The sequence below is a fragment of the Acinonyx jubatus genome, chromosome C2, assembly GCF_027475565.1.
Source record: "Acinonyx jubatus isolate Ajub_Pintada_27869175 chromosome C2, VMU_Ajub_asm_v1.0, whole genome shotgun sequence".
Classification (NCBI taxonomy): Eukaryota; Metazoa; Chordata; class Mammalia; order Carnivora; family Felidae; genus Acinonyx; species Acinonyx jubatus.
In genome coordinates this window covers 9302474-9326536 of record NC_069384.1, presented here as the reverse complement: position 1 = coordinate 9326536, position 24063 = coordinate 9302474, and the positions used below count along the sequence as shown (strand labels likewise).

The 24063-nt window shown below is 45.1% G+C and overlaps 3 protein-coding genes across 6 annotated transcripts in view; 2 read left to right on the top strand and 1 right to left on the bottom strand.

The window, feature by feature from the left end:
* Positions 1-24063, bottom strand: part of SETD4 (SET domain containing 4) — a 91631-nt gene that overhangs the window by 45544 nt on the left and 22024 nt on the right. The window contains exon 1 of one of the 3 annotated variants that reach the window (XR_008297546.1): positions 5243-5383. The exons of 1 other annotated variant lie outside the window; for it this stretch is intronic. The gene's annotated coding sequence lies outside the window, so the exon portion shown is untranslated. Of the gene's footprint in view, positions 1-14; positions 165-5242; positions 5384-24063 lie in introns of those variants that run through there. One more of the 3 variants, XR_008297545.1, reaches the window with a different exon arrangement.
* LOC106966977 (carbonyl reductase [NADPH] 1) lies at positions 5355-8824 on the top strand. Of its 2 annotated transcripts, none has more exons than XM_053220585.1 (3): positions 5355-5643; positions 6247-6321; positions 8152-8824. In XM_053220585.1, exons 1-3 carry the CDS (start codon positions 5355-5357, stop codon positions 8586-8588), a joined length of 801 nt encoding a protein of 266 aa, XP_053076560.1. In that variant the 3' UTR covers positions 8589-8824. The 2 variants fall into 2 exon arrangements, with proteins under 2 accessions (XP_053076560.1, XP_014918637.1); XM_015063151.3 differs by having other exon boundaries at positions 6214-6321.
* Positions 10416-20944, top strand: LOC106967000 (carbonyl reductase [NADPH] 1-like). Its single transcript, XM_015063185.3, is given in 5 exon segments — positions 10416-10421; positions 10549-10792; positions 10795-10851; positions 11613-11720; positions 17265-20944. Coding segments are annotated over 5 exon segments (897 nt in total). The 3' UTR covers positions 17747-20944.

The window sequence follows — 24063 nt, the reverse complement described above, 5'->3', positions numbered from 1 at the left end:
TAGAGGGGACGAACCTCCTCCGGCGTGCGTCCCGACCCGGCCCCTAAAGCCGCCAGGCCCCGCCTGGTCCCTCCATCCACCGACTCGGGCCGAGGTAGCGTCCTAGCAGACAGCGTCAGGCCCTACCTGCCAACCTTTGCCTTGACCCCGCCTTTCCCTTCCCCGGCCGACCCGGCCTCGCCCCTTTACTCGGTTAGTCCCGCCCCACTTCACGTTCTTTAGAGTAGCTCTCCCGGTACCATCTTTACCGAAGTTCAAATCCTTCCTGGATATGGAGCTCAATTTCTGCCTCCTCCCCCGCCTTGATTGCCATCTATGCTTAGTCACTTGCTTCCAGAGAGTACATTGTGGAAAGGGGAGAATATTAACTACAGTGGAGAAACCTGGCTGATACTCCCTGGTCACGTGATGAGGATTAATAGTAATCATGTTGATGTTGGGTTCACCATATGTAAGAAGGGTAGTTCATCTCTGGTATTCCTCCCAAAACCTCATAACCCCAGTTCTTCCTTGCGGACAATACTAGACAAACCCAAAAACACCCGACCATGTACATTGACAAAAGCTGTCAAGTTCGTGTAAAACAAGTGTACTCTTGAGAGTCTCTCATTAGGCGGAGAAAATTAAGGAGACATGACAGTTACATGTAATGCGGTATTCTGGAGGGCATCCCAGAAAGGAAAAAGGGTTCTAAGGGGAAAGCTAGTAAAATCCAAATAAAGCACGGAGCTTAGTCAATACTACTGTTCCATGTTGCTTCCTTGTGACCAATAATAGTAAGATTCTAATAATAGAATTCGATGAGGAGTATATGGAAGTTCTCTAGTACATTTGCCACTTTGCAGCAAATCCATTCTAAAATTACGTTTATTGAAAAGTAAAAGGGGGACCGCAAAACGTCGGTTCAGATTTGAATCTATGATTCATGCCATCATCAAGGATCAAGGCTCTTTCTAATTTTCACCTGTAGTGAAAATTACATGGTAATCAAGACAGTTTTTCTGCAGCTCCAGCATCACGATCTCACACAAATGCATTCAAGACAGGAAGAAAAGGATCACATGAAACAAGTATTTTCCTTTCGTGAGGGAGGAAAATAATGTCTACTACCTTTTTCTAGATGGGAATTGACAAAGATGCTCCCCTTCAGCAAACTCAAGCCAGCCTGCTCTGAGGCTGCTTCTCAACGAGACCTCAACCCTGGCCTATGAAAAGTACAAACTCAGAACAACTGGTTTCATCCACTACCCGCCCCCTACACACACAAATTAAAAGACTTAGCATTATATTTTCAAAAAGCAAACACTAACTTAGTTTCTAATAGCTCACAGCCACATCCTTAAGGTGATCCTAGCCCTCTATACCTGCGAAAAGAATATCTGTTTGTTCTAACCAACAATTGATAATGGGCCCTTGGGGCGCCTGGGTGGCGCAGTCGGTTAAGCGTCCGACTTTAGCCAGGTCACCATCTCGCGGTCCGTGAGTTCGAGCCCCGCGTCGGGCTCTGTGCTGACCACTGGGAGCCTGGAGCCTGCTGCGGATTCTGTGTCTCCCTCTCTCTCTGCCCCTCCCCCGTTCATGCTCTGTCTCTCTCTGTCCCAAAAATAAATAAACGTTGATAATGGGCCCTTCAGCACCCTTTATTAGAGGATTTACTAAAAAGGATTCACAATTTGAGTCCTTCCTCTGTCCATTTGAGGTATAAATCTATCTCCTACAACTCAGTAGTGTCTTTCTTAAGGATTTGAAACGTAATCATCAGAAAAGATAGGGCCTCTGTCTCCCAGTCTCTGTGTAGCCCACACAGCTGGCCTAATGGCATTTACACTAACACACTCTTGGTAATTCTTCATTTCCCTGACTCTACTCAAGCCCCTCCATTCCCCCTCTCTGTGCCCTTATTCTCCCTTTAAAACACTCAGCCACCTCTGTACAAATCCAAGTTAAGTTCATTTCACGCTGGACCCAATTTCCCATTTCAATAGTATATTACTGATTAAAATCTGTCCTTACCACCTTAACCAGTATCCAGCGTTGTTTATCTTTGATAAAATTAAGTAAATTGCTTAGATTTTCATAGCTCCTAAGCAGCTCAGTCAAAATTTGATTCCGGGAATTAAAATTCATGCACCACCCTTTTAAGAAGGCTTATTGAACATCTATATAAGCTTAGAATGTAAGAAGAAAAGCCAGTGTCAGAGTTCTGTGAGGGTAAATAATCGTGGGCAGGGGAAGACCCTAAGAGCTTCATAACTTGTCATTTAACAATACTGTTTTCCTACATCTTTTATGTTAGTAGACACCATAGAACTGGGTACTTTAGGACAGAACAACTGCTTTGAACCAGTGGGTAGTAAAGATGTGGATTTATTCCACAAGTTAAAAGACATGATAAAAATCCTTTCTCCATATAGCAGCCAGGATGATCTCAGACCTGACTCACAACTAACGAGTATCTTCCATGCTAAAACATCAGCAGTACTAACAGAGATCTGGGGCCTTCATCTTTACTCTTTTGTTTTCTTTCTCAAGTTGTTCAGAGGTCAGACAAGGTGCTATGTATGGAAAGTGGTGGTGACCTCGCAAATACACAACCAGGATCAAGACCCAAATGTGACGGGGAAAAAAAAGATAAAAATCATCAAAACAGAAATTAATTCACTGGCTTTAAATTAGCATGCTTTTCAAAAAAATAAAGTTTCAAAACATTTCCCATACTTAAATCTGTCCTTTCCTTTGTGATGCTTCCCCTGTTCTTATGCTTACAAAGTCCTTTTCCCACAAATTTTAGTTATTTTTCCTTACACTTGTTTTATGGTTACATTTATAAAACTATACATTTAAAAAGTGAGAAAGCACTTTTTTGTCTTGTTAGAAATTAATCAGTGTACCTTATGCAATCATTTTGGGGATAATTCTTTCTTACCCCCTTAATTGTTAATACCACTTTCATCATAAGCTAAATTCATATTTCCATGTGATATTTTATGCATTGCATTTTCTTGAGCATCCTGTGTCATTGGCCATCAAGTCTTGTGTTGGTACAAGTATCAAAAGGATAAACAAATCAGGCAGAAAATATGATTCGTGGTCCTCTTGTTTTGCCTTTTGAAACAGCAGGCCTCTCACCATGCCCAAAGTTCCCTGCACACTATGTACTATCTCTGTGGCTTAATTTAGTGAATTTAATTCATCCCACTTCCTTTTCACACTGGCTCACCCCAAGTATAGAAGAAAGTAGGGAGTGGTGTGGAGGGAGGCCAGCAAATGACAGACCAAGTATACACTTTGATAAAGGAGAAAATCCAAAACAAAGCCCTTAGTTATCTTGAGTGAAAACAAAAAAAATCCCCAAAGGTTACACTGCACAACTCCATCTCTATAACATTTTTGAAACAATAAAATTTTTAAATGAAGAACAGATTACTGCTTCCCAAGGAATTGAGTGGAGGCGGGGGTGGGCAACAGAGAGATGTTTGGCTATAAAAAAGCAACAATGGGAATCTTTGTGCTGATGGAAATGTTTTCAACATCTCTAGTGGTGGACAGACAAACCTAAGCATGTGATAAAATTGTATAGATCCAAATACACAAGTACAAGTAAAACTGAGGAAATCCGAATATGATTGATGGATTGTTTTCATGTGACTATCCTTATTATGATATCTTACTATATTGTTGCAAAATTTTACCATAGATGAAAACTGTGTAAAGCGTAAGGAATCTCTGTATCTTTTTTTACTGCTATATGCAAATCTGCAATTATCTCAAAAATTTGGGTCAAAAAGAAGCAAAGGTGTTTCCCAAATTGTTTGTTTTTTGCAACTAATTGGAAACCCACCTTGAATTGCAACATAATTGGAAACTATCTAAAGCACTGCTTGTAACTTTCTGTTGTAATGGAGATACTATAGATCTGCACTATCCAAAACAGCGGCCACTAATACATGTGACTACTAGCGCTTGAAATATGGCTAATGTAACTAAGCACTGAATTTTAAGTTGTATTATTTCGATTAAATTTACATTTAAATAGCCACTCATGGCTATCATACCAGGCAGTGCAGAAATGAGATTTGGTTTCATAGTCCCCTTTTCCTCTGTTGTAAATAAGAAATAAGAGGGGCGCCTGGGTGGCTCAGTCGGTTGAGCGTCCGACTTCCGCTCAGGTCATGATCTCACGGATTGTGAGTTCGAGCCCCGCATCGGGCTCTGTGCTGACAGCTCAGAGCCTGGAGCCTGCTTCTGCTTCTGTGTCTCCCTCTCTCTCTGCCCCTAACCCACTCGCATTCTGTCTCTGTCTCTCTCAAAAAATAAATAAACATTAAAAAAATTTTTTAAGAAAAAAGAAAATTCATTTCCCACCATTGACCTAATTTATGAACTTCTTAGGATCCATTTCCTCGCTTTAAAATGGGGAGGGACGCCTGGGTGGCTCAGTTGGTTAAGTGGCCTACCTCAGCTCAGGTCATGATCTCCGGATTCACAGGTTCAAGTCCCGCATGAGGCTCTGTGCTGTCAGCTCAGAGCCTGGAGCCTGCTTCAGATTCTGTGTCTCCCTCTCTCTCTGCTGCTCCCCCGCTCACTCCCTCTCTCTCTCAAAAATTAATAAACATTAAAAATAAAAATAAAAAATAAAATGGGGAAAATAAGATGCACCCTGACAAGTTATTTTGAATGTAAGAAAGGGCTTCAAACCCCTCCTTCCACCTGTACACTGCAGAACCTGCATACAAGTAACCTGATGACCCTGCAAGTGTCGAGGGAGGTAACCCTGTGACGATTTAGTGACTGTTCCCCACTCTAATGTGAAAACCAACCAAGGACAAACCGGTAGATTTGCTTTCACATACTTAGGGAAGAAAACAACACACACTTGATCTCCTAGCTTATTCCACAACTATAGTTCCAAACACTTCAAGAGATTTTTTTTCCTCACCCGGAAAAACAAACAAAAAAGTCCCTACAAATGCCCTATTTGTTGAATTACACAAGTCAATGGTTGAATAGTTGAGAGGATACAAAGAAAAACCCTTGGAGGACCAGGGATACAGGCTCAGTTTAGACTCAGTGAGGGACATGGCCAAATAGAATGATTCTCTCCGCTGCCAGGCGGGCAGCTACCTAACCAGCCTCTGCCACCCACCGGCCCTTCCCATTCTCTACCACCCCTGGGAGGTTCCCGGGAAGCCACGCCCTGAGGGGGAGGTGCGTCCCGCCCGCGCGCCTAGCGCCCTCTAACCTTGCGCAGGCGCGCGGACCTTTGTGCATAAACTCCAGAGGCACCGAGCGCCGCGAACGCCTTCTGAAGGTCCGCTCCCCACGCAAGTACTTCGTGCACCTCACGCGCAACCATGTCGTCACACACCCGCGTGGCTCTGGTCACCGGGGCCAACAAGGGCATCGGCTTCGCCATCGTGCGCGACCTGTGCCGGCAGTTTTCGGGGGACGTGGTGCTCACGGCGCGGGACGAGGCGCGGGGACAGGCGGCAGTGCAGCGGCTCCAGGCCGAAGGACTGAGCCCCCGCTTCCACCTGCTGGACATCGACGACCTGCAGAGCATCCGCGCCATGCGCGACTTCCTGCGCAAGGAGTACGGGGGCCTGGACGTGCTGGTCAACAACGCGGGCATCGCCTTCAAGAGTAAGGGGGTGGGGGCACGCAGGGGAGGTGGACACCACGGAGCACCTCCAGCCAGGGTGGGCTGCATCTGTTGGGGAAATCGCTGCGGTGGGGCTCTCAGCGCCCGTGGCGTCCAAAATGGCTCCGTAGGGCTGAAGGAGGGGTGGGGGAGAGGGGTGGGGCTGGAGCCAAGTCCCAAGGGAATCACAGCGCTTTTTATCCAGAGTGACCTTTCTGTTTCCTGAGACTCCTCGGATTCTTTCCAGGTTGTCACAGGGTTTCTCTGGGATTGGACTTTAGGGCAGTTGGGTGGATTTTTAATGCATTTTGAAATAAACAAGAAAATGGCACAAATTGGTGAACACAGATCCCGTGTGTGCCCCCTTCACCCACCCTCCCCAAGATGGTGCCATCTTACAACATTCTACAACCTTGTCAAATGAGGACATTGTCACTGGCACAATACTATGAACTAGAGGCCAGTTTTACAAAAAATTCACCACATTTCACATGCACTTTTCCTTCATATGCCGTTCTGTGGAATTTTTACCACATGGCTGCTATTAACGCTAATCTCTTTCTCCCTGAAAGCTAATGATCCGACACCGTTTCATATTCAAGCAGAAGTGACGATGAAAACAAACTTCTTTGGTACCCGAGACGTGTGCACAGAACTGCTGCCTCTAATGAAACCCCAAGGTAGGTGTGACAAGGGACCCAGGCAGTGGTGTTTCTGGAATGATCTTGCCGCTGCCTCTCTGACCTCATCTACGGGCCCTGCTCCCTCTCCCTGCTCAGCCACCCCGGCCTCCCTGCTGTGTCCCCACCTGGACAGGTGCCCTTGCCCTCAGGACTCTGTACACACGTGTCCAGCACTCAGCAGTGCCCTCTGTCCCACTGGCCTTTCACAACTGGCTTCTTCTTCTCCTCTACATCTTCATTCCAAACTCTCCTCCCAGAGGCCTTTTTCTGGCTCTGTGTCCTCACAGGTGCACTTCCCTGGGGATTTCTTCCTGGACCCTTCCTTCTCCCTCTCCCCCCCTCTGAGTGATCTTATTCAGGCTAGTGGACTCTTCCCTATCCAAACTTGTTAGGGCCCCCTAAACTCTGTCACCTGCCTAGAACATTCCCAGAGCCCCAGACACACATAGTTCTCCTCCTGCCTCTCTTTCTCCTCAGGACACCCTGCCCAGGCCAGGTGCAGATCCCTCCCCATCGCCTCCAGAAGGCCTGCACACTCACATGTGCCACAGATGGCCACAGGCCAGTGGTATATCTCCAGGCAGATGAGGCAGCTCTACTGTCCCTCAGGCCTGCTGTCACCTGGAGAGGCCCCCACACCACTGCCTCTGTCCAGGCCTGCTCAGGCTGCCTATATGCACATTTTTTTCAATAAGCATACGTACAGTACTATAAATATATTTTCTTTTATTTACGATTTTCTTAACCTGTTCTCTACCTTACTTTATTGTAAGAATACATCATGTATGTTAATCGACTGTTTATGTCATGGATACGCCTTCAGTCAAAAACTATCCGTAAACTTTTGGGGAAATCAAAAGTTAATGTAGATTTTTCTACTGCATGGGGATTCAGCAATTCCTAATCCCTGGGTTGTCAAGGTTCAACTGTATTTGGATCAGGAAGCACAAAACCAGAAGTAGTTAGCAATGCTCCATCGACAGGTGCTCAGGGAAGGACTATTATACAGAAAAACCCAGAATTGAAGGAAGAAAATTATTGATTGAATGTAACTTCAAGCTTAGTTGGTTGTTTGTGATTGGTCATCCTTAGGTTTCAGTTTTGTAAGTTTGAGGCATTTACAGGCATTGATTTTGGTTTGCTACATATGCCACCAGGGTATTAGAGCCACTGCAAAGTAATGGCCTCCTTGTTTAATTAATTTAACAGTATAGAAATTAGCTGACAGGTAAATCCACTTTTTCATCAGGCTTGTCATTTTCCATCAGTATTACATCCTGATTACAGCAGACGGTCACTCAGTCTTCCGGTACATTTGCTCATCGCTCTCCATAGCATCATATGATTCGTTTATAAATGGTAGTTGAATATTACTAAGAAGTCCAATGTGACACCACGTCACAGTGCAGTAGCACATCTAACAGAAAAATAAGAATCAAGAGATGCTGGCACATTGCTAGAGTCCCACTTGGTCACTCACAGTTGGTTCGGTCCATATCACATGAGCAAATCTGCCACAGAGATGTCACTCAGGTTCTCAGGCCTTCATTCATCCTTGTCAGCATGTTCTTATAGGAGCCATTTCCGATTTCCTGTGGAGCATCTGCTTGGCGCCCTCCCCACCAGAGCATTTCTCAGGCATCATTGGAGACATTATGGGTATAACAAGTTTAGGACCGTCCTGTCCTTGACTCATGCAGGCAGTCTTCATTAATGCTCACAGCAAACTCATGATACTTCAGTGGAAATTTTCTAGTACCAAATCTTAGCGAAACTGGAATTCATCTTTCTTTGCCCTTCTCCATAACATTTTGTGTTGTATTTTAGGCAGAGTGGTCAATGTGTCTAGCATAGTGAGCCTCAGATCGCTTAAAAACTGCAGCCCAAGACTGCAGCAGAAGTTCAGAAGTGAAACCATCACAGAGGAGGAGCTGGTGGAGCTCATGAACAAGTTCGTGGAAGACACAAAGAACGGGGTGCACAGGAAGGAGGGCTGGCCTGATACTGCATATGGGGTGACAAAAATTGGTGTCACGGTCCTGTCCAGAATCCATGCCAGGAAACTGAGTGAGCAGAGGAGAGGGGACAAGATCCTCCTGAATGCCTGCTGCCCTGGGTGGGTGAGAACAGACATGGCCGGACCTAGAGCCACTAAAAGCCCAGAAGAAGGAGCAGAGACCCCCGTCTACTTGGCCCTTTTGCCCTCAGATGCTGAGGGACCTCACGGGGAGTTTGTTATGGAGAAGAAAGTTGAACAATGGTGAACCGAATTCATGGTTCCATCTATGGGGCCGTCTGTGAAACCCCCTCCCTTGCCCAAAAGAACTTTTTCCTTGTCAATACTACCCCAATCCAAAACAAAACAAAGTGTAAAATATCCCTTCTTGTATTTGAGTGGTCTGCTAATTCTGTGAAAGATTTTTTATTTTAGCTGTGAAAAGGCAGAGGAAAATGAAATCAGTGAAATAATACCAGAAATGAATAAATGGTTCTTTAAAAATGCCTGTTTGTACAGACTGTACATGCTAAACCAGCAGAAAAATCTAATACACCTAAGTAGATGAGGAGAAGTTACAGTCTAGTTCAAGAGTAAGCAAACATTATAGAGACAGATAGTAATACTTTTAGCTTTGCAGGCCACACAGTCCCTATAGGATCTACTCGGATCTGCTGTTGTAGCTGAAAGAACCCAGAGCCAGCACATAAGCCAATGAGCTTGGTTGGATGTGCCAGGGAGCATTTTTCACCAGCCTCTAGTATAACTTGGGCAACACATCTGCTGTGATCTCTTAAAATACCGGATTCCTTGGGAAAAACAATTGCCACGTGTGAAATAGGAGTGAGAACACAAGATACATCCATACGGCGATCTGAGACAAGGGGAGGAACTGAGTATAGATTGGGTGTAGATCATGGCTCCCAAGTGACTCGCCCCAGGACACCAAAGTGACAGAAGATTCTTCCTGCCCAAACCAAGCCTGGCTCCTGTGGGCCTGAATGAACACCCACCACCTGCCTCCCTTCACAGGAACATCCCTGTTCTAAAGATGCTTCTACTTACTGATTACATTTCTTTTTTTATATATATATGAAATTTATTGTCAAATTGGTTTCCATACAACACCCAGTGCTCATCCCAACAGGTGCCCTCCTCAATGCCCATCACCCACCCTCCCCGCCCTCCCACCCCCCCCCCCCACCCCATCAACCCTCAGTTTGTTCTCAGATTTTAAGAGTCTCTTACTTTTCACTCTTCACCAGGGATTTTCAGGCTTACCCAAATGAAAGGTGACAGACCCAGAAAGCAAGGGTAGGGTCCGTATTTTAAAAGTTTTTCACTTCAAAGGGGTGAATCATTTCCTCCCTGTGAGCTTGTATTTCTAATCTGACCATGAGGAAACTCAATGTGTAGAGCAGCACAATAGAATCTCAATTACTACTTTGGCAATCCATCACAAACATCTTTTCTTTGATACCATAAAAATAACACCATATATATAACATTTATTTACTGTGACCTTGGAAGAACATAAAAAATAGGCAATTTAGGCAAATGGGATTATATAACCATTAAACATTCTAAGCAATGCGTCAGCCCTCAGTGACCTTCATAAACATTCCCTCCCTCTCAGGGCCCACTGGCAGTCACACTGAGGGAGAAGCCCAAAAGTTAGGACAAGACCTAATTCTCTACTTCTCCCTCTTGAATTTCTCTTTAAAAAGCACGGGGATCTTGTCCCCAAAGGCAGTTCTGTGTAAGCAACTAAACTGAATTTTGGAAAGAAAGCAACCTTATCCATTCTGCAGAGGAAGAAAGGACACATGCTCATGACAATATCTGTGCTCCTTTTTTCTGCTGGGGTTTTCCCAAAATAATTTTAGTTCACCTACCATGAATCTCAACCCCATATAAATCCATGACCAACCACCTTTATTTTGTGGAGCACAGCATTCCAACCAGAACCAATGCTGGGCCTAGAGGAGGGATCCTAAGAGGACACAGGCCTGGTTGGGCTCACAGTGCAGCCCCAGGGGAGACAGATTTGGTATAGAGAGCCTTCTGGTACCTTCGCTGTAACTTTCTTGAAAGGATGAAGGCGGGGCCTAGTGTTCTAGGAGTCACAGCACTGAATCCCAGCACACAGTTCTGGGTCCAGGCCTCCGCACCACTGGCCCTCTGTGTGGCCCACAACACCATCCGCCCCACACACAGGGCCTCCCTAGCACTCCACACAGTCATGCAGTCACACATCCCACGTGCCACTGGTGACTGGGAACAACAAGGGCATTGGCCTCGCCATCGCACGCGACCTGTGCCGGCGGTTCTCCGGGGACGTGGTGCTCACGGCACGGGACGAGGCGCGGGGACGGGCGGCCGTGCAGCAGCTCCAGGGCGAGGGCCTGAGTCCGCGCTTCCACCTGCTGGACTTCGACGACCTGCAGAGCATCCGCGCCCTGCGCGACTTCCGTGCAAGGAGTACGGAGGCCTGGATGTGCTGGTGAACAACGCGGGCATTGCCCTTGCTAGTAAGGACATGGGAAGGCCAGGAGACCTCCCTTAGGGGACCAGACAGGGTGAGTTTGGAGCTGGTGTCTGAACCGCTGCTGTGTAGCTCCGAGGGGATCAAGAACACCCACCCTAGGGAAGAAGATAGACTGGAGGCAGAGGGAGAGAGGACCCTCCAGGAACTGCAAGCCTTTTCAGCCAAAGGACCTTGGCATTGCCATAGATCAGACTCTCAGGGACTTCACCTGGGTTTTTTGCATGTTTCTCTCTTTGAGAATCTCCATGAGTCTTTTGTTTGTTTATTTGTATATTTTGAGGGAGAGAGAGAGAGAGAGAGAGAGAGAGAGCGAGCAGGGAGGGGAAGAGAGAGAGGGAGAGAGAGAATCCCAAGTAGGCTCCACACTGTCAGCACAGAGCCCAATGTGGGGCTTGAACTCAAACTGCAATATCATGATCCGAGCAAAGTCAGACGCTTAACCGACTAAGGCATACAAGTGCCCCTCCATGAATTTTGACTAATTTTGAAATAACACAACAAATCCCACAGGGTCATATGCAGAGATGCCTTGTGCACCCTTACCTTAGCTTCTTGCAATGGTGCCAAATTACAAAGCTAAATAGCATCACTGCGTGAGATAATTCCCTTTGGAACAAAGTGTACACTAACCTACACACTTGAAAATTGACCAGATTGCACATACAACAAAAATGTTACTGTCACTGCATGGAATCTTCCTAGAAGGCTACTACTTACTAACCTACTCTCTTTCTCCCATACCAGCTAATGACCCCACCCCCTTACATATTCAAGCAGAAGCGACGATGAAAACAAACTTCTTTGGTACCCGAGACGTGTGCACAGAACTGCTGCCTCTAATGAGACCCCAAGGTAGGTGTGACGACTTACAGCAGTACTGTTTCTGGAATGATCTAGCCCTGCCTCTCTGACCTCATCTACGGGCCCTGCTCCCTCTCCCTGCTCAGCCACCCCGGCCTCCCTGCTGTGTCCCCACCTGGACAGGTGCCCTTGCCCTCAGGACTCTGTACACACGTGTCCAGCACTCAGCAGTGCCCTCTGTCCCACTGGCCTTTCACAACTGGCTTCTTCTTCTCCTCTACATCTTCATTCCAAACTCTCCTCCCAGAGGCCTTTTTCTGGCTCTGTGTCCTCACAGGTGCACTTCCCTGGGGATTTCTTCCTGGACCCTTCCTTCTCCCTCTCCCCGCCTCTGAGTGATCTTATTCAGGCTAGTGGACTCTTCCCATCCAAACTTGTTAGGGCCCCCTAAACTCTGTCACCTGCCTAGAACATTGCCAGAGTTCCAGACACACATAGTTCTCTTCCTGCTTCTCCCTCTCCTCAGGATGTCCTCCTTTCCCTCCTCAAATCCCAGCCCTCCAACCTCCCCCCACCCCACACCTCTACCTAAAACTCTAACACACATCTAGATAACACTTGTGCTTTCCCAATATAATCCTGGTCACAGACCCCACCATCCACCCTCCATGACAAATGAGGTCACCATGCCCACCTCCTGATTATCACTGACCAGGTCCTAACAGTTGCCCTATGGATTTGCCCCCAACCTTCTCCATCCCAACTCTCCAACAGAGACTCAGCTGTCATTTCTGGACAATTGTAACCTTCCAAAGAGACGCTACTTCTTCAGTCTTTTCCTTTCTGGTTATTCCCTGTACTTTCTGGGTGCTCATTTACTCCCAAAAGTCCAGGACCAAAGCCCAATCCTGAGCGTAGCTTCTAGGGATCTCTGTCGTCAGACCTGCCAAAGTCCAGGCCCATCAGTTCCCCTCACCTTGTTCAATGTTTGCACAAAACAAACTGCTATAATTCCCTGGTTGTAAACCACTTTAATATTTACCTCCACGTTAATATGATGGGAGAACCACCACTCGTTTAGTACACTGAGTAAGTGAGGTGACACTTTTAGAAAGATTAGGGTGTCTGGCCTGAGTGATCACACGCGTATACAGTTTACTCTCAGTTCTGCCCCCACTGCCTCTTCATTCCTGGAAATTTCTACTACTTCTCCTTCTACCACTGGTTTCACCGGCACCCAAAGGGCGGCTCTCAAATGTCCCCTGACCCCTTTACTCACCATAAGGTTGATGTGGGACGAGTTCCTTGTGCCAGCATCACACTTCCTACACGTATCCCTTAGAAGGCAAAACTCACTTCTGGCCGATTGTTTTCTCACCTACAGAACAGTGTGGGTGCCTGCTGTGTATTTGGTCGTGGACCAGAATGAGAAATGAGTGTTCTGCATTTTCTGAGGCAGGCTCTAATCAAACAATTGATCCTGACTCAGAAAAATTAGACTCAGGGACCTAGAAATGCAAGCTATACTCTCAGTGTAAGAGCAGGGTTTTCTTGACTTTGAAAATAGGAGAGTTCTTCCATTGTTTGGGGGGATGGCAGCCACAGCAGTTCGTTACCATAACTTTACACCCTTTAGCAAGACTATCTGGGAGAAATCCTAGCTAGCATAACCAAAAGCAAATACTTTCCCACCTCCCACCTACTTTGGAAACCAGGACAGAAAGAACAATCTTGAATGACGTCCACCAGATCTCTCTAGTTCAGAACCCATTCAAAAATCCAATGTCTGCTTTGGTTTTTGGCATGAAAGGACAAACCAAAAGACAGAATCGTGAACCTAAGGTCACAATAGTATATGTTCATTCTTCTTACTTTTTAATCCTTTCTTCAAAAAGAGTTTTACTGAAATAATTTAGCCACAAAAACAAAATACTAAGAATCTACAACACCCAGGTGCCCACCACCAGTCTTAACTAGGCAATCAGTATCAAGGTCATGTAAACCCTTTCCCACATTCTATATCATTTCCCTCCCCTTCCCCGCAAATTCCTATTCCTGAATGAGAAGGATACTCTCTTTAAAAGGATAAGCTGTTGTTCCTCTTTATTGTCTTTATCTATGGTTTTATTTCAAAAAGATACTAAGATATAAACATCTCTAAGGAATTGAGCAAACTGGAAATCTGAACATTGTTGTTCATCAGATATTAGCTTAAAGTACTAGGTGGAAATACAGTCTTGTTAACGCTGCACTTATCAAGGAAACCTTAAAAAAGGTGTTCTCAACCTTCATTTGAAAAGGTACTGCTTTGCAATATCCTTAGTCTGAAATGCCACTAGAGGAATTTGCTTGGAAAATTACAATAGTAAACGTAACTCACTCACACACACCCTCTGACATATTGGTTCTAGAAAGGATAGGTGGCTGGGCATTCTAGATGTGATGTACTGGGCATCTTATATATGGTGCCCATTAATAACATGGAGAAATAATGAATCTCAAGGTCATGAGCACAGCTGGTTGCAGACTGAGGTCATGGGACATCCAAACTAGTGGTTCTTCCCACTATTCAAGGTCCTCAAATCATTTTTACTTGATCCCCCTCTCCAAATGAAGCCTTACCTGGTAAGTTTAGAGAAACAAAATAAGGACTCTGCTTGATTGGGCCTATGTCTTCCTCGTCTCAGGGCCCCAGGTACCTCAGGGAAAACCACAGGAGGCACATTTAAAACCCTGAGGTGTTTTGTGAAAACCCCCTATCAATCCAAAGACTTAACAACTGGTCCTCTTGATATCAGAAAACATGAATCTTCCAGGGAATGTGATGAATGTGAAATCATCAAAGGTCACAAGAACCAGCTTGAACTTACAGACTCTGAGTAGCCTTAAGAATCAAGTAATGCACTTGAAATTTGTGACCCCCAATGAGATGATATCTAAAATACCCTGCATTGTGTAGATCACTGTGGCTCTGCTTGAGGACAGTGAGGTTTGGAGAGTAGGAGATAGTGAGAGATTTCCTAACAATAGATCCCTGGTCACATACAGAGTAATGGTCTGGATAAACTGTAAGCCCAACACACACCCCGGCCCCACCAGCACAAGAGTCCTTTCTTACCTGGGTAATGTGCTTTTCATAGTGACTGTGAGGGGCAACTGTCACACTACCTCACACACGGTGTCACATACTTATAGTCACACATATAGTCTCTGTCTCACGCACACTCCCATTCACATACATATCACACACTGACATGAACTCACACACCCTTAGCACAAAGACGCTGGGATGGTCCATACACTTCTTAGTATATAGGCTGCGTGCATTCCAAAATGACACCTGAAAGCCATGAGTCCACGCTGACGACAAAAATGTTTGGATCAGAGTCTTTGCTGTATAAACTCCACAAGTGCTTCCCATTCCTTCTCATGTGATTCCTGTCCTGAGCTGTCAGACCAGAAGCATCTACCATCTCTCCCAGTTCTAGGAGAAGCCCCCTGACAGCCACCCAGCCCGCTTGGGGATGTGCTCAGTGCATGGGACAGGCCTGAGGAAGAGGGTTTGGTTGCAGCATCTACTACCAGGAATTTACCTACAAAACCTTTTACTCCCCATCACGCTTACAGGTAAGCATTTTCACAGCTGATACTAGACTTCCTGAGATAGAAAATAGAGAATAGAAAAGAGGTCATCACTTCATTATAAACAGCCTACAGAACGTTAGTAGAGTTTTCCATTTACTATCTATACTAAAGGTACTTAAGAAACTGGCTCCACACCCTAGGGAGTAAATGCAGCAGTCTTTCTACTATAGCAGTTACCCAATGTTGGTTCCTCTACTTCTGTCTTATTTCACACACTTCTGTTTTTGAAACTTCAAATCGTTAATATATGTTACTTTTGTTGTGAAAGAGGCAAATGATTTTTGAAAATGAAATAAACTAGTGAGAAGTAATAAAATCGGAGAGCTGCTTACTAAAACATCTAACTTTTCTAAAAATATTGTTTAATGTTTATTTATTTTTGAGAGAGAGAGAGAGAGAGAAAGAGAGAGAGAGCTGTCAGCATAGAGCCAACGTGGGGCTCGAACTCACAAACCACAAGATCATGACCTGAACCAAGATCAAGGGTCAGACATTTAACTGACTGAGTCACCCAGCTGCCCCTAAGTTCCATTAATCTTAGCTTAGTATGTTGTAGATGGAAGGAAGTATGGAGTAACTGACTCCTTTCTCAAAGGTATTCATCTTAGAAACCTGTTACATTAATAAGACAGTTTCTGCAATTCATTTTAATTATCTCTAAACACCACCAATGAGAATCACAGGGTCATGCATTATCTCTTACACTGAACTTGTATGGCACTGACATTCCTTAGTGGGATGGAGCTCAGAGTTAAGTGACCATGACTGTCTTTCCCGGATATTTACATAAAATAGGGATAGTTTCCTAATTTATTGAAGCTCTTATTGTTCGTAAATTCTCATAATTTTTCTATTAGGCTAAAGATACTCATGTAGATGGAAAAATAGTAAACTATTTATACATGTCAGTGTAAGTTCACATTTATGAATAATAACTATATTTTTGAAAAAGAATTAGTGAGAACTGTGAGATTGCTTTACACTTTTAACCACTTTACTGAGATACAATTCACATATCATACACTTTACCCATTTCAGGCATGCAATTCAGTGGAATTTAGTATATGGACAGACTTGTGGAACAATCACTGCTTTAAGATTAGCATACTGTCATCACCCCAAGGAGAACCTGTGCCCTTAGCACCAGCCCTCTTTTCCCACAATCCCACTGCCTGAAGCACCTCTAATCTATTATCTGTCTGATCATCTACTTCTCTGGACATCCCATATATAGAGAATCATATAATGAGTAGTCTTTTGTGACTGGCCACTTTCTTTTGGATAATGTTATCAAGATTCATCCATGTTGTAGCATTTCTTTTTATACTATCTTTTTAACATGTGACTGTTCCATTGCCCCTTCCCATAACTATATTGCCTGGTGTTTTCTCACTGCTCCCAAGTTGATGAAATTCCAACATAGAGAAAATACCACACACCTTAGCCCACTGAGGTGATTTGTTTTTACCTGGTTATATCAGAGGGACAGCCCACAAAACACATGCAGTCTGTTCTTCTTCAAAAGGTCATCACTAAAATGATCAGTTGTTTGTTGGTTAATAGGCACTTGTTCATAGAGCACTGCCCATGGGACCATAAGATGTTAAGATGGTTCCAAAGGGGATCTGTGAAGAAAAGTGGCTCTCTACTCATGATTGCAGTGAGCACTGACTTACCTTCTGATAGCACGTTCCTGTATAAGTCACTTTCTTTTCTTTATGGGACATCTGGGCACTGCACACCCCATTAGATCATTTCTCTGCCGTCCTCTGAGACATTATGAGTCTTGCAAGGTTCAATATTGGATTTTGTCCTTCATTTATATAGGAAGACTACATTCACACTCCTAGCAAACTGGTAACTGTCTCCCAAATGGGCAAATCTAAGGGATTTTGGTATTCATCATTCTTACACATGCGATTCTACATGACCATTTGTGTTGTATTTTAGGCAGAGTGGTCACTGTGTCTAGCATAACAAGCTTCATAGTTCTTAACAACTGCAGCTCAGAACTTCAGCAGAAGTTCAGAAGTGAGACTATCACGGAGGAGGAGCTGGTGGGGCTCATGAACAAGTTTGTGGAAGACACAAAGAGCGGGGTACACAGGAAGGAAGGCTGCCCTGATATGAAAGTACTCACATATGGAGTGTCAAAGATGGGTATCACTGTCCTGTCCAGAATCCATGCCAGGAAACTGAGTGAGCAGAGGAGGGGAGACAGGATCCTTCTGAATGCCTGCTGCCCTAGGTGGGTGAGAACAGACATGGGTGGACCTACAGCCCTTAAAAGCCCAGAAGAAGGAGCAGAGACCCCCATCTACTTGGCCCTTTTGCCCTCAGATGATAAGGGGCCTCACGGGGAGTTTGTAATGGAGAAGAAAGTTGAACAATGGGGACCCCCCCCTCATTTCCCTCCATGGGTCCCATTATGATACTTCCATGATATGAACAAAAGGACTACACTGTTAACAATGTTCATATCAGAAGAAGTAGAAGAAGAAGGAGGAGGAAAAGGAGGAGGAGGAAGGATCACTGTCCATATTGAGTACTTAAATTGAATTGGCTACTAATTCTGGGAAGTCTTTTGTGATTTCTTCTGTGATATATGAGAAGAAAAAGTGGAATTAATGCCAACCAACAATGAATGAATATCTGAATAAACAATTATAAGTAAATGTCCATGTGTGCAGATTGTTTCTTGCCAACCAGCCCCAAAGTCTAACAGACCCTAAGTTAGGTCAAGAGAAGGGACAGTTTAACTCAGGTGTTAGTAAACATTAGTGAAAGAGGCACATAATGAATATTTTTGCCTTTGCAAGCCAGTGGTCTCTAATCAAATCTGCTTTTGTAGCTTGAAAGTCACCAGAGACAATATATAAACCCATAATAGGGCTAGATTTCCCTAACTAGCATACTTTATCAGCCTCTACTACAAAATAGACATCGTTGTGGTCTCTTTAAATAGCAAACTCATTGGGGAAAAAAAAAACCACAATTGCAAGGTGTGAAATGGGAGTGGGCACTAGAGGTGCATCCATAAGACAACCTGAGACAAGGAGGAAAAATGAATAAGGATTGGTATCAATGGATATGAAAGAATTACTGTCAGATCTCAAGGTGAATGCGCTATTCATGTAAGGAGAAACGGTCAAGTCTGTAACATTAACAGTCCAGCAAAATCTCTACAGAAGGTGAAGGATAGTAACATACTCATCACTACTGAGGCTAGTTTGGAGGATACATGGGTGTCCACAGTCCTATTCTTTCCACTTCTCTCTTTGAAAGCTTTCAAAACAAACATCTGGAAACGAAAAGATCCTGGCTCTGCCACCTACGGGTTGACCTTGAGCAAAATCCTGCATGTTGCTCTATGTCAATCTCCTCAAGTGTACAATTCGGGGGAAGTCTTAGGATTTCCATGAAGGGTAAAGGAACTAATACAGGTGAACAGGCTGAAAACAAGGGCGGTGCAAATTGCCCTCCATAAGCGTCCCCGGACTGGGACCTGACACATCCAGGGCCCTGAGGGGAGCTTCTTACTGCCACACACCCAGCCTGGCTCCCTAGGGGCCTCCGTGAATGCCCACCACCTCCCACCCCTCACAGAAGCATCCAGATTGTTCAGACTCCCTCCTCTCATGATTATTTTTCAGTCTTCACCAGGGGTTTTTAGGCTGACAGAAATGAGAACTGATAGGCCCTGCAAAGCAAAGGCACGGTTTTGTTTTTTTCCTTTAAGTTTATTTATTTGGAGAGAGAACATGAGCAGGGGAGGGCAGATAGAAGGGGGAGAGAGAGAATCCCAAGCAGGCTCCTTACTATCATCACAGATTCTGAGGCACAGCACGATCTCACAAGTCATGAGACCAATACCTGAGCCAAAATCAAGAGTTGGACGCTCAACTGACTGAGCCACCAAGGCGCCCCATGGGGTAAGGTTTCTATTTGGAAAGAGGTTTCCTGTGGGGCGCCTAGGAGGCTCAGTCGTTAGAGCATGGGACTCTTGATCTCAAGGTTGGTAGTTGGAACCCCACGTTTGGTATAGACATTACTTAAAAACAGCCTTTTAAAAAATAAAATGAAATAAAAAATATAAGTGAGGTTTCCTTTAACGTTTTCTCTTCAACAAGGCTGTTAATTTCCTCCCTGTTAGCTTGTATTTCTAAAATGAACCTTGAGGAGTATCAATATCAAGGACAAGACATATCACGTCTACTGCTAATTTAGAAATATATCCCAGCATCACAGGTCTTTTTTCCTCAATACTTTAAAAATAACACCTAATTACATATAATACTTATTAACTGTGACCTTAAAGAAAACAAAAAAGTAGGCACTACATACAGGAAAACGGGATTGTGTAACCATTAAATTACACATTGCAATCATTGCCTTGGCCCACATGAACTTCATAAACATTGCCTCATCTGGGGGCACACTGGGACTCACACTGAGGGAGGAGCCCTGCCCACACCCCAGTCTCAGCACAGGACCTAATTCTGTTTCTCACCCTTGAGATTCTCCTAAGAAAGCAAGGAGATCTGTATGCTCAATACCGGTTTTGTTGTATGAACAATTTCACTGTATCTTAGAAGGCAACCATTCCCATTCTGCAGATGAAAGGCCTATTCCCAAGATAATTGCTCTCTTTTTTCTCCTATAGAGCTTCTCCCAAAATTGTTCCCTCAAAAGCTATGAAACTTTAGCATCCTTTTAATCAATCACCCACAACCTTTGTTTTGGGAAGCACATCAGTACTCCTCAAAGCACTGCTTGGCTCAGAGGAGGGATCCTAAGAGGACAGAATCCTAGTTGGGCTCAGAGTGCAGCCCCAGGAAGGACATATCTGGAATAGCGTTATTAGGGAACCTCCTGGAACATCTGGTCCCTGCTTTCATGGAGGAACGGAGGCAGCGCCTGGGCTCTAGGAATCACAGCACTGGATCCCAGAACACAGTTCTACTGGCATCTCTGACTGTGGCCAGGCCTCCGCACCACTAGCCCTCCGTGTGGCCCACAGCACCATCAGCTCCACACACAGGACCTCGCTATCCCTCCACACAGCCATGTGTTCAGACACCGTGTGGCACTGGTGACCAGGGCCAACAAGGCATTGGCTTCTCCATCACGTACAACCTGTGCCTGCAGTTCTCGGGCAACATGATGTTCATAGCGCTGGATGAGGCGTGGGGACAGTCGGCTGTGCGACCCTCAGCCAAGGGCCTGAGCCCCTGCTTCCACCTGCTGGACATCAAGGACCTGCAGAGCATCTGCGCCCTGCATGACTTCCTGCTGAAGGAGTACAGGGGCCTCACATGTTGGTCAACAACTAGAGCATCATTTTCGAAGGTATCATCTTCGAGGTTAAGAACATTGGAGCTCTTAGGCCAGGAAACCTCTCTTAGGGGACTACCCAGAAGCGGTTGGGGTGGGTGTCTGAAGCGCTGCTGTGGGGCCTACAGCTCTGAGGGGTTCTAGAACGGCCTTCGTAGGGAAAGAGGTCAGATTGGACGTGCAGGGAGAACAGAAACCTCCAGCAGTTGCAAGCCTTTCCAGCCAGAGGACCTTGGCATTGCCACGGATCAGACTCTCAGGGACTTTACCCAGGTTTTTGAAAGATTCTCTCTGTTGGACTTAGTGCATCTCTATGAATTTTTAACTTATTTTGAAATACACAAAAAAATGCCAAAGAGTCATATGTAGAAATGCCATTGTGCCCCCTTATCTTAGCTTCTTGCAATGGGTGCCAAATAACAAAGCTACACAACATCAACCAGCCAGATAATACAAGTTGGGACAAACTGTTCACCTATCTACACATTACTGAGAATTGACCAGATTGCACATACAACAAAAAATTTTAAGGTGACTGGGGAAATCTTCTCAGATGGCTACTTCCTATTAACCTGTTCTCCTTCTCCCATACCAGCTAATGACCCCACCCGCTTACATATTCAAGCAGAAGTGACATTGAAAACAAACTTCCTTGGTACCCGAGACGTGTGCACAGAACTGCTGCCTCTAATGAGACCCCAAGGTAGGTGTGACGACTTACAGCGGTACTGTTTCTGGAATGATCTGGCCCTGCCTCTCTGACCGCATCTACGGGCCCTGCTCCCTCTCCCTGCTCAGCCACCCCGGCCTCCCTGCTGTGTCCCCCCCTGGACAGGTGCCCTTCCCCTCAGGACTCTGTACACACGTGTCCAGCACTCAGCAGTGCCCTCTGTCCCACTGGCCTTTCACAACTGGCTTCTTCTTCTCCTCTACATCTTCATTCCAAACTCTCCTCCCAGAGGCCTTTTTCTGGCTCTGTGTCCTCACAGGTGCACTTCCCTGGGGATTTCTTCCTGGACCCTTCCTTCTCCCTTTCCCTCCTTCTGAGTGGTTTTATTCAGGCTAGTGGACTCGTCCCTATCCAAACTTGTTTAGAGCCTCCTAAAATCCTTCACCTGCCTAGAACATTCCCAGAGCTCCAAACACATAGTTCTCTTCCTGCGTCTCCCTTTCCTCAGGATGTCCTCCCTTCCCTTCTCAAATTGCAGCCCTCCAGTCCCCTACACACACCCCCATCTAAACATCTAAAACATGTCCAGATGACACTTGTACTTTCCTAATATCATCCTGGTCACAGACCCCACCATCCACTCACTATGATAAATGAGCTCACTATGCCCACCTCCTGATTATCACTGACCAGATCCTAACAGTTGTCCTTTGGGTTTGTCCCCACCTTCTCCATTCCAGCTCTTTAAAAGAGACTCGGCTGTCATTTCTGAACCATTGCAACCCTTCCTAAGAGACTCTGCTTCTTCAGTCATTTCCTTTCTGGTTATTCTCTGTACTCTTCGAGTACTCACTTACTCCCAAAAGTCTTTTAAGAATGAAGTGACCTCTAAGGGAGTTGTAATAGCCTATGCAGCATGATATTTTACCATTACCATCCTTTAAATAGGAGCCATCAGGAAACCATAAAAAATCTGCATTGGTTAGAGGAGTTTCCTGTAAATTGTCATGGGGAGTCAAAAGGTAACCTGTCAGTTGCTAGCAACGCCAAATCCTCGGAGTCCAAATACAGTTCTCATTTCAAGATCTCATGCGTTAAGTTTCTGACCTGAGTCTGGGTTAACTGCACTGGTTTCCCTGGAGCCCTTATGTCTCTTTATGGCCCAAGTTTTAACAGGTAGATGCGATCTTCCTGTGAAGTCGGTTGAGAAGGTGAACAGAGAAGCAAATCATCTACATGCTGAGACAAAGGAGAGCCTGCAGAAAACTTACTATCATCCAAATCAGCCTCTAACCGTGTGTCAAAACAGAAAGGACTCTCTGTGTAGCCCTGGGACATTACTGTCCCTGTGCATTGCCATTCTTCCCAAGTGAAGGCGAAAAGAGACTGGCTGTCCTTATCAACTAGAATCATAAAAACTGTACTGCATAGGGCTATTACAGTGAAAAATTTGCCTTCAGCAGCAATGGATGTCAGTACGTTTGTTCGTGGGTTGGGACAAATAGGGTGCTGAGGTTAACAATGTTATTGGTTGCTCTGGGGTTTTGGACAAACCTCCATCCTCAGCGGTTAGGGTTTTTGGTTGTTTGTTTTTTCTGTTTTTTACAGGTAAAACAGGTCTGTTACAATGACTTGTGCAGGGGATGAGGCTCTTGAGCCTTGTAATCTATTATGGGCTTGATGCCTTGAAGGGCTTCTCTATTTGTAGGGTGTTGATTAATTTAGGGGAGAGGTTTTGAGGGACCTATGTGAATCTTGATGGGATGTACACTGTGGATTCTGCCCATATGGGTTGATGGTTTTACCCATAAGAGGATGATAGCTGATCCAATAGGAATAGATTAACAGCACCCTCAGACTCAGCTATAGTGCCCTCAGAGAACCCGCACAGGAAAGGTGCCCAAGGGTAACTTATTTTCCCTTGTTGGTGATTTTGGTTACGACTGTCAAATTCTAGAATCCCTTCCCTTTTCTGGGAGTAATTCTGGTATGATACGTTTCCAGCAAAACTGAGTGCAAGAAATGGATAGGGGCAGGGGAACTAAGAAGAAAAGGGTGTGTATCTGTGCAAGGGGTGAGACACAAAGGAAAAGGTTCAGAGACAGGAACCTGTTAAAGTTTATTAGAGATCCCTCTATTTCAATTGTTTTAGTACTCGAGGTGGTGGAGCTGCTTTATAGCAGCGGGGTTAAGCAATGAGAGTGTAGATCCTGTGCCAATAAGGATAGAGAGAGATTCATTCCCAATCTGGAGATGCTTTGCCCAAGCTGATGAAGAGGGAAGATTGGGAAGAGCCCTTATAGTTCCTCAGAGCCCCACCACTGGGAATCAGGAGGACATGGGAAAAGTTGGCTAGTGGGCTAAGGTGCATGAAGTGCTTTCCCAAAGTCCTGATACCTTGCAACAGTAGCAGAAATTACACTTCCGGTTCTGTTTTGGGGCCTTCATTGGCTGCACATTAAAAATTTCAGTAGGTCCTTCCTATAGGCGATTCATCTAGGGTGACCCCAAGCTGGTTTTCCAGGTCTGTTAAATCTGGAGTGGCCATAGTTTCCCATGCTACCCTGGTCCTTTTGACTAAAAGGGAAAGATCCCAAATCAGCCCAGTAAGAAACATAGACTGAAATGCTACCCAGGTGGACTCACATCTAAAGGAAGACCAGAAGTTTTCTTTAAAGACATTTTTGAGTTGACTGCAATTATTATGAACAGATTCATCATGCCTTTGTATACAACCCTGAATTT